General features: G+C 44.4%; 1 protein-coding gene across 1 annotated transcript in view; it reads left to right on the top strand.

The window, feature by feature from the left end:
* Positions 1-340: 340 nt before the first annotated feature.
* ADCK2 (aarF domain containing kinase 2) overlaps positions 341-10,674 on the top strand; it is an 11,916-nt gene continuing 1,582 nt past the window's right edge. Inside the window, exons 1-6 of the mRNA XM_018570497.1 lie at positions 341-1,491; positions 4,694-4,840; positions 6,350-6,478; positions 6,640-6,735; positions 7,501-7,752; positions 9,151-9,279. Of these exons, the coding sequence (XP_018425999.1) occupies positions 568-1,491; positions 4,694-4,840; positions 6,350-6,478; positions 6,640-6,735; positions 7,501-7,752; positions 9,151-9,279 (1,677 nt within the window). The 5' untranslated portion in view covers positions 341-567. The remainder of the gene's footprint in view (positions 1,492-4,693; positions 4,841-6,349; positions 6,479-6,639; positions 6,736-7,500; positions 7,753-9,150; positions 9,280-10,674) is intronic.

The raw sequence follows: 10,674 nt of genomic DNA, 5'->3' as shown, positions 1-10,674 counted from the left end.
TTGCCCCTATTGATTACATTGATCAGCCAGTGGGGGGAATAGTCTGCAGGAGTCTGAGTATTGCACTCCTGATCACAGTTGCAATGCTTTGCAGATTTAATGCACATTTTTGTATTAATTAATGTCGGTGCATTTATTTATTTTTTTGCACTATACCTTGTAACGTAAAGCAATCTTCTGTTATAGCTCTATAAAAGTCAATGACATTCTGATCCACAGTCCCGCCTGGACATTTAAATCTGGCAGAGTCTCCTCCTCTGTAATGTGTTCTGGTCACGTGAGAGTTAACACAGTCGGTGTCGTCACTAGGGGGCGCGGCCACCGTGCTGTCATTCGGAGGATACATTGTAGCAACGTTCACTGTTGATGTTGTCTACGGTCCATTCATCGGGGGTTACAGGTCACGTGACGGACACCTTCTTGAAATAAGAGACCAGGGAAGCAAAGGTCGCCTTGGTTTGGTGATCGGCCTTTGTGACAATCTATTGGGCTTGACCAATTCCACAATGAAGGCTGACTAGGCAGTCAGCACAGCTTCTCCTTCCTGTGCATGATCTGAGTCCTGCAATGTCACAAGCTTTGCATTTGAGAACTGGCTTCTTGCTTATAAGCAGTCTAAGGAGCTCCAGGAATGTATCTAGATGGAAGGAAGTTGCAATTCGGTATCAGGGAAACATATTCAAGCACAGCAGGATAAAAAGCCTATCGAAGGTCTCATTGATGTGCCTGGGCTTTAAATATGTGCCAACACAGTGTGAGGGACTGTACCAAAGGGAAATACCAGCAGGGGTGTCCGCTGGAGCATTACTAGTTCATCAGAAGTCTAAAGAAAGCATCCTGAAAAAGATCAGCTTCCTGGTTCGCATGGTTGTACGGTCTTGTGTCCTCTTTTTGAAATTCGGACCGTTGTTAATAGTGTATCCATTGGCTTTCTTTTCGGACAAATTTTATACTCTTTGGCTTCATCTTCTGCTGAAGGCCACTGAGTCTTCAGGGCCGGCTTGCATTAAACTTGGACAGTGGGCTAGCACTCGAAGGGATATTTTCTCCAAAACGTTCTGCGCCAAATTTTCCAAACTTCACATTAAGGTGGAGCCACACTCTTGGGGTTACACAGAGTTTTGCCTGAAAAGAGCCTTTGGAGATAACTATGGTCAAGTTTTGAAATTTCCAAATAGGGAACCCGTAGGGTCTGGCTGCGTGGCTCAGGTGTACAAAGCCTACGCCGACCTGTCTGTTATTGAGAGTATGGAATCACAATCTCTGGTCGGAATCTCTGGGAGTGACTATGGTTTTGAGGCATGGGAAGTGGCGGGGCTCGGTGGGATTTTCAGGCATCTTGAGAAACGAGGAACGTCCGATCGTGATGCTCTAGAAGACCGAGGAAATCTTGATGGGACTCGTGATATCCAACAAGGAGAAGATCCATATCTTTCATCTGTAAAGGGACCAGGAGATGATTCCCATTGCTTGATTCCTGTCGCTGTAAAAGTAAGTCCAGAATCACCAAAAAGTGACCAAAATCAGCAAACATTATTTTTGTTCCACAATAGAATTTATGAAACTTGGTTCATCTGTGATATGTGTTAAAGCCCAACTTAAACCAAAACTTTCAGCCACTGGATTTTATTTCCATCTGTATTCCTGTTGGGTGGACTTCACTCTATTTCCTCCTTGGTTGACAGGAACTGATGAGATCTCCCCAACATGGGCAGAGACAGCAATAAGACGCTGACAAAGTCTCTCACCCCTCCTTTCCCTATTTTATAAAATTATTTTATTATTGTCTGTTCCCCCCCCATCCCGGTGGAGAGGGGGTCCGCTCACTTCCTGTCTGATTGACCACCAGTAGGGTAACAATAACTATAGCAGCCCACTCAGCTGCTATGGGGTCTGGGGGTGGAAGGGGCCCCATTAGTGTGGCAATTGCACATAGAAATGTGTGCATGTAAAGATAACACAAAGGTAGTACTGTGTTATTAAGGATTGCAGAGGTTGTTGTTGACACTGACCCTGAACCCCTCTGTGGCATTTCCAATCAGAAGGAGCTGACGAGGACTGCAGAATGATTTTCACCAGTCACATATCCCTCATTTAAAATCTGTGCAGTAAGGGGGAATTGTTTTGCTGTCTTTCTATAGATAGATTTATTGCTCTCAAAGCTTCTGGTCATCCCAGCCAGGACTGAAATTAACCTTGTATGCCCAACATAGTCTTCTTCAGACTGTAATAATCCAAGAGTGGATCTTCATCTGAAAACTGACAGCTGTTTGTAGTTCTGCAAAAACAAACCCCGCGGTTTAAAGTAGTTTCTTTTAGAGTTCTAGAGTAATTGTGTGCTTACCATTATGTTATAGTATAAAATATGTGATGGCCATTATTATTGCTACTACAACTCTTGTTTTCTCTGTTTACTGACTACTATACCACCTCTTTCAGGACTTGTTTGCTGTGGCAGTGGAAAGGGTTGGGGAGTTTAGAATTTAGGCCCCGAGATCTAATTGGTGAACAAGACTGGGGAGCTACTGGGGACATAGTAGTGAGCTGGAAAGGTAATCTTAAAAGTTCATTCCCTGCACTGATGCCCCCTCTTCCCTGACAACTTCTGACCACAGCTCTGGTCCCTAGTGGCATGCTGACTATGCTGACATCGTTCCTGCTACTTGTCCTTGATTTGACATAGGGATGCACCAATACCAATAGTAGTATCGGTAACGGTGTCAATACCGAGTATTTGGGCGAGTACTCATACTCGCCCAAATGCTCCGATACCTTTCCCGATACTGGAACTTCCGATCAGAGGGAGATTTCCTCTGACCGGCAGTGCCACGAGGGAACATGGAGCCAGGGAGCTGGCTCCATGCTGTTTGGCCGGCTTGATACTGATTGGCCGGGAAGCCGACTTCCCAGCCAATCAGTGTCGAACCGGGCAAACAAATCTGATAATATGGCAACACGAGCCCCACCTTGCAGACAAATTATTCCCCTCACATAGATCCTTAGCAGCAGTCATTACTGTACCAGTCCCTCGGCCAGCTGGGCAGACACCGCTCTCCAAGCTCTCCCGGATCTGCCCACGTCTCCTGTGTGTACAGCGCCTGCGTGATCGGCCCTCAGCCTGCTACTGCGCATGCACAGGATTTCTGAATGAGAGCGCTGGGCAGTCTGCGCATGCACAGTAGCAGGTTGAGGGCCAATCACGTGGGCGCTGTACACACAGGAGACGGGGCAGATCCGGGAGAGCTTGCCCAGCTGGCCGAGGGACTGGTACGGTAATGACTGCTGCTAAGGATCTATGTGAGGGGAATGAGGTGTCTGCAGGGTGGGGGTCGTGTCACAATATTTTCAGATCTGTTTGGCCAGGCCTCAATGCCGATTGGCAGGACAATCAGCATCGGGCATGCCAAACAGAATGGAGTTGGCTTCACGGGCAATCAAGAAGCCGGGCGGTGGATAATGACACGCCGCCTGGCTTCCTGATTGCCCAGGAAGCCGGCTCTATGCGACCAGGAGTATCGGTAGCGGTACTCGGTATCGGCGAGTACCGAAATATAAATATCGGTACTCGATATTGGAAAACCGGTATTGGTGCATCCCTAATTTTAAATATTATTATTATTCAGGATTTAGTGGCAACATTTTGAGCAGAGCTTTACAATTTAAGGAAGACATTACAGTTACAATAAAAATCAAGACAAGATGGTAAGGAGGGCCCTGCCCGTGAGAGCTTACAATCTAAAAGGGAGGGGCCAGTGATACATGAGGAGGTAGCTGTGTGGGGATGAATTGTTAGAGAAAGTGATAGTTCAGTGGTTAGGTTGAGGCGGGATAGGCTTCCCTGTAGAGATGAGTCTTTAGGAATCGCCTAAAGGCAGACAGAGTAAAAGATAGCCGGACAGATTGGGTAAGGAGTTCCAAAAGGTGGGAGACACTCTAGAGAAGTCCTGGAGGTGAGCATGTGAGGAGTTGACGAGGGAGCTAGAGAGCAGGAGGTCTTGGGAGGAGCGGAGGAGACAGGTGACATACTTTAGGTTAAGATCAATGGTAGTAGGGTGGTTGCCAGGGACCTTATGAACATTTTCTATAGGTGCCCCATTATCTGTAGTTATGTCCCTGGTGACCACGCAGGAAGTGAGAAAAAGAATCTCTCCCATGGCTGCTAAAAAAAGGGCTACAGAAAAAAAAACTGATAGTGATTTTAACCAATTTCCCATCTTTCCAAAGCTAAAAAAAAAAAAAGTAATTTTGGTGAGTGTAGTCTGAATTTACAGTCAAATGTATTCATCAATGGACCATTCAACCATATTTTCATGTAATCATCGGCCATGTTAATATGGAGCTGGCCAAATTTAAAGTAAACCTGTGGCCCATCTAGGCAATTCAAACTGAGCATATGGTAAAGCGGGCATTCCATGAGAAAAAAAGTAAATTAAAAAAACATATACAAATTCTTCATTCTTGTCCCTGGGCTGAAGCACATTTTAGAGGGATTTGGAGAGTCCAGATATCCCAGGAGTCACCCTGCCTCCTAGAAAAGTTGGAGGCCAAGGTAAGTCATTGCTTTCTTAATCTATTTGGGAGGTGAGAGGCTGTCAGTAGAACACACCTTACAGTTTGATATAACAGGAATCGTGGACTGAACTGGAGAGCAGAGCACTACTTTACTCTACTTTTACCTTGCTTCCCAATCTAGGTCCTGCATCCTGGTCTTAGACAACAGGTCAAAATGGACCTCCTGCTAATGAAGACTTGGAGCCAACTACTTGGACTGATCCCTGGATTCAAGTGGCTGAGCCTGACCGGGATTGTGGAAGAGTTTGAGAAACTCATGACACGACAAGTGAGTTAAACTGTTACAACCATGGCTGAATTTAGAAGTCTTGTAGCTCTAGGCATACATGAATGATGACATCCCTTTGCAAAGTCATTGCCCTCGTGCCGTGTAAATTTTCAGAAAAGCTAGAATGAGATAAAGAACTGTAGAGATCAACAAAGAAGAATAAGGAGAGACAGCTTCATGTTTTCTAAACTGTAAAGGGTCTTCTGACTCCATTGAACGTCCTCTGTATCCCCTCCCCCTACAGTTCACTTGCTAAAATGTAGCCATAAATGTACAGAAATTCAAAGAAGAATGAAATAAAAGGAGGAAAATTATCACTGCTTATACATTTTAAGGTTTGGTGCTGGGCACCATTCACTAAGCTGGCCTGGGAACTGCTCCACAATTGCCATTATGGTGAATACAGCACAGACTATGGGCCATCTCAGATGAGCAATATAGTTGCAGAAGTTTGTACCATCTGCAAATCTTTCCCATTATTTTGCATGGTGCATTGTAGCTGGCTGCAGAATTTCCCTTGTATCTAGCCACATTACTTGTCTGTGCTGCTACTGCGAATCTCTGGTGTGACAAAAGTATAAGCACCTGGATATCATTGGATTAATTTATAAAGAATAGATTGAATCAGATAAATAATACATTATGGCCTCTAGATGGCGCTGGGGATCATAGGAAAAAGTCTTCAGCTCCATTTAGTGGCCATTATTCGTTTCCTTTGTGGCCATTATTCGTTTCCTTTGATCCTCAGCTCCATCTAGGGGCCATTATTCGTTTCCTTTGATCCTCAGCTCCATCTAGTGTCCATTATTCATTTCCTTTGATCCTCAGCTCCATCTAGTGGCCATTACTCTTTTCCTATTATCCTCAGCGCCATCTAGTGGCCATTACTCTTTTCCTATTATACTCAGCGCTATCTAGTGGCCATTACTCTTTTCCTATTATCCTCAGCGCTATCTAGTGGCCATTACTCTTTTCCTATCATCCTCAGCGCCATCTAGTGGCCATTACTCTTTTCCTATCATCCTCAGCGCCATCTAGTGGCCATTACTCTTTTCCTATCATACTCAGCGCCATCTAGTGGCCATTACTCTTTTCCTATTATCCTCAGCGCTATCTAGTGGCCATTACTCTTTTCCTATCATCCTCAGCGCCATCTAGTGGCCATTACTCTTTTCCTATCATCCTCAGCGCCATCTAGTGGCCATTACTCTTTTCCTATAAACCTCAGCACCATCTAGTGATCATTACTCTTTTCCTTTTGATCCTCAGCTCCATCGAGTGACCATTACTCTTTTCCTTACTTCCTGTCCGCGTGACACCTTTACAAGAAATGTAAGATTGTCACCAGGACAGGAAGCCACTGACAACGATAACATTCTGACAGGGGCTCCAACACTTCCTTGTTCTATCCAAAATTAATTAAAAAGTTGTGGGCTAGAGGTTGTAACTGCAAAATGTAGGAACAGTCTAAAAACACATGAGACGATTTTTTTGCTCTTCTTCCTGCAGATAGATCTCAAATATGAAGCCAGAAATTTGGAGATGTTTCATCAAAAGTTCGAAAAAATTGACTTTATAAAGTTTCCCATCCCGCTGCGACCCTTCGTCACAAGGAATATACTGGTAGAGACGTTTGAGGTGAGTATTATGACAAAGTCTGGGATGAAAACTGAAACACAGATGTATGGAGACTTCCATTGCTACCTGGCAACTAGCAGTTTCTGGACAGAGCGGCGATGGTAGACTCCATGTTTCTCTCATGACAGCATTCATAACTATGACATAACTATTTGTTACAGGAAGGCGAACCCTTGTCTGTCTATCTAGAGGAGACAGAATCTACTCAGATCAAGCAAAGGATAGCTGCAATGGGTGTTGACATGTTGCTGAAGATGGTAAGATAACATATGATAGAGGTAATTTATAATAGAGGTACCTATATACCTACAGATACCTCTCTGTTTGATACCAGGGTTTGACATTGTGGCTGTACATGTGCAAATGAATACAACAAAAACCTGACTGAACCCGGTCCGAACCTGAGCTTCTTCGAACGAGGCGCTGCCATGACCACTTCCACCCAATTAGCTCCTGGCCAGGCATTGCCCACCCTGCAGCTGCATGTAAAGAAAGGGGCGGGATGCCTGTGCTGAAGTCATTTACTTAATATTACCACATACCCATATTAGGTAAATATAATTTACCAAATATAGTCATGTAGCCATATAAGGTCAGTGATGTCACTGCATCCCGCCCCTTTGCTTACGTCACGTTGTGGGAAGGGAATTCCCACCTCGCAGCGGATTAGGCATCACAGAAGGAGCCATATATGGCAAATGACATCAGCACAAGTATCCCGTCCCTTTGTTTGCATGCAGCTGCGGGGCGAGCAATACGTGTCCTGCAACTGATTGGGCACTTCCTTGTTTGGAGCTCAGGTTCGGACCTGTTTAGTCCGGACCGGAGCTCATCCCTTATGCTGAAGTAGGTAATTAGTAGTAATTAGATCTTTTTGTGCTGACTAGCTGGATTGTGTTCTGGCATTTTTTTTTTTACTGTTCATTGACAACAGACGTGACAAGATACAGATCCAATAACATACTGTATTCTGGAACATTTTTTTTTAGAGTGACTGGTAATGTTGAGTTTTTGCCTTGCAGGTGTTTGTGGATAATTTCGTCCATGCTGATCTGCACCCCGGTAATATTCTCGTACAGGGGGCTCAGGACTATGTTTCAAGACAGGCTGAGCAGACCACGTTGGTTGACATGTGCGACACGCTGATTGTGAATGTCCGCCCCAGTCGCTGCCCTCTCCGTCTGGTTCTGCTGGATGCAGGAATTGTGGCAGAATTGCAGGACAGAGATCTTGAGAATTTCCGATCTGTATTTACTGCGGTGATACTGGGCCAGGTGAGAGAGGGGCTGGAAGGCTTTTATTTCTGTTCCTGAGATCCCGCCAAAAAAACTTTTTTTTAGTTTTGGATAGAGTGGAGAGGGATTAGAACCCTTGTCAGGTTTCTACTTTTGTCTGTGACCCCCGTTAGGGAGAATTACCCTCTCTTTTTATCCTGGTGACCATTATCACGGAAAGGGAAAGAAAATCCAAAACTCTGGGTGGTCATTAGAACAGGAGTAGATGGGGAATCTTCCAGTGGGGGCACTTGTTCTGGTGACTCTACTTTCCTTTCATTTCCTGTTGTGGCTATGGGAAGGAAGTGAAGGGAAATCTCTCACCGATGACAAAAAAAAAGGATGACAGGGGTTATAACGCTTCTTTACTCTATACAAATCTAAACAAACTTTTTTGGATTTAGTTCTACTATAATGGGCATGTAAAGGCTTGTGATTTCAATGTCTGAAATTCAAACTTGTAAAACTTAATATATGATATTGGAGTAAAGGTCAGCTGCACCCAGGTTGAATGTCATTCTGTCGTCTCATCTCCAAAGTTAAATGTTCCTCTATGGTAGTGTGTGTCTCTGCCCTCCCATAGGGCCATAATGAAGGTGCCACTCTCAATGGCAGCTGGACTTCTTAATTATTGGTTTATTCTACTGAGAATCCATCACATGACTTTGTGGTGACCCTGGCAGGTGGGGGAAACCAGACAATATGGATAATATATATCTGTACATGGTTCCTAAGAGATATAGAAATTCAGTATATTAGTTCTGAGTGGAGCTGAACTTTAACATTTTTGATATTTTAAGAAATATTTTATTATTGCAATCTATTAGCCTGTTTAGGCTAAATATGTCTTACTGGAGGCTGACTGTCATTGGGACTAATGTGCAGGAAGTCATAGCAAAAGTAGAAATATTATATAAAAATGATAAGTTAAACTCCAGGCAAATAGTGAAATATATACACGTGAACGGTTCACCTGACAAACTATGTTTATCCTGTTTTGTCATTCAAGCACCCTGCCACATAGAATGGTCAGTGACCTCCAATATTCTTCACCACAGCTAGGCAATGCAGCTTGGTCATCAACCTGCCTCCAGCCCATGACTGGACAGTGAAGGAGACAAAGCATACTGAAGAGGTTGTCTGTCTGCTGTCTCCTCCTGTGAACATGTTCAGACTATTGACTGACAGCATGGTGTAAAATCATAGAGCTCTGATTGGCTCAAATGGTTGCCCTGCAGTCTGATGCAAGCGCTATACTAGTTTTACATAAAAATACATTTAATTGTTTTGAATGACCCATAACTGGATGAAATGTTTTGATTTATGTGCCTGGAGTTTGATGTTATAGGTGGGGTGTCATTTCCAAAATATATCGGTGACCTGTGTTGTCTTCTGTAGGGAGAAACTGTAGCTGAACTCATCCTTCACCATGCCAGAGCTAACCAATGTACTGACGTGGAAGCTTTTAAGTCTCAGATGGCCGAGCTGGTGAATGAGGCCCGTAAAAGTACAGTGTCTTTGGGAAAGGTGAGATTGCCACAAATTATTATTTTCTGTTAGTAGAGTGGGGAAAGTTAGAACATTGTTAAAAAGGTTTTATATTAGCATTAGAGGTGCACCGAAATTAAAATTTTAAACCGAAAATGTAAAAAATGTCAGGCCGAACCCGAATTTTTTTTTTATTAACTTTTTAATTTTTTTATATATATTTAATTTTTTAACTTTATTGTTGGGGGCTTCGGTGAAATATCAGAGGTAACATTAAACATATGTTTTTCTGCAGCCCCTGTTATAAATGAACTGGAAGCCTCTGAGTGATCCTGTTCATTCATAACTTGTGGATATAGTATGTTTACCAAGTACACAATTATGAATGAAGTGGAAGTGATGTACATCACTTCCTCTTCATTCATAACTGGTACATAGTGACTCATACTATGTCCAGTTATTTACAAACAGTCAGCGATCACTGATCGCTGACTGCTAGTACCGCACTCTATCCTGACTCGGCTGCCACAGGGGAGTGAGCCAGCGGTGCAGGGAGGAGAGTTTGGCCTATTTTGATAGCTGACCCCTCCTCCTCACTGCCGTCTCAGGCTCCTGTGACAGCGCACAGCTGTCCCTGCCCCAACACCGCTCTCAATCCTGATTGATTAGAGGAGGCTGAGGAGAGCCCGGATTCCTGTGACATCGCGACTTACAGCACTCCCCGCACCGCTCGTCCTCTGACAGTTTCTCTCCTCCCTGCTAGATGCTGCACTGTGTAAAAGGGGACACAGAGCACCAGCCAGCAGGGAGGAGAGAAACTAGGCATGCACTTCAATTTCGGCGGAAAGATGGCACTTTCGGCATTTTGACAAAAGTGATGTTTAACTTCCTCCCATAAAAATCATATATTTTTATATGTAATGCTAAATATGAGATGCTGCCTGTAGGAGGCAGGAGTGGAGGACTGGGGGCAGCGGTGTAACTATAGGCATAGCAGCCCAAGCGGCTGCTATGGGGCCTGGGGGTGGAAGTGGCCCCATTAGGTTGTTGAGGCAAACTAAACATAGAACATGTAAAGATAACACAGTTCTGTATCATTAAGTGTATGAGTGGTTGCATTTGATGACAACCCTAATCTTCTGTAAAGTCCACAGCAGGGGTGGGCAACTCTGGCCCTTCAGCTGTTGTGGAACTACAAGTCTCATGAGGCATTGCAAGATTGGCAGCCACAGACATGACTCCCAGAGGCAGAGACATTTTGGGATTTGTAGTTAAAGCACAGCTGGAGGGCCAGAGTTGCCCATCCCTGGTCTACAGTTGATGTCAGATGCACAAAGGGAGTCCTTGGAAACTTGGTGTCATTAGTCATAGCTCAGAGAGAGGTCGTCAGAGGAGCCCCCCCCCCCCCCCCGCCCCCGCCTCCTTGACATTGTA

The sequence above is a fragment of the Nanorana parkeri genome, unplaced genomic scaffold (assembly GCF_000935625.1).
Source record: "Nanorana parkeri isolate BGI_ZX_2015 unplaced genomic scaffold, ASM93562v1 scaffold1542, whole genome shotgun sequence".
Lineage (NCBI taxonomy): Eukaryota > Metazoa > Chordata > Amphibia > Anura > Dicroglossidae > Nanorana > Nanorana parkeri.
This window is presented reverse-complemented; position numbering and strand designations above follow the sequence as displayed.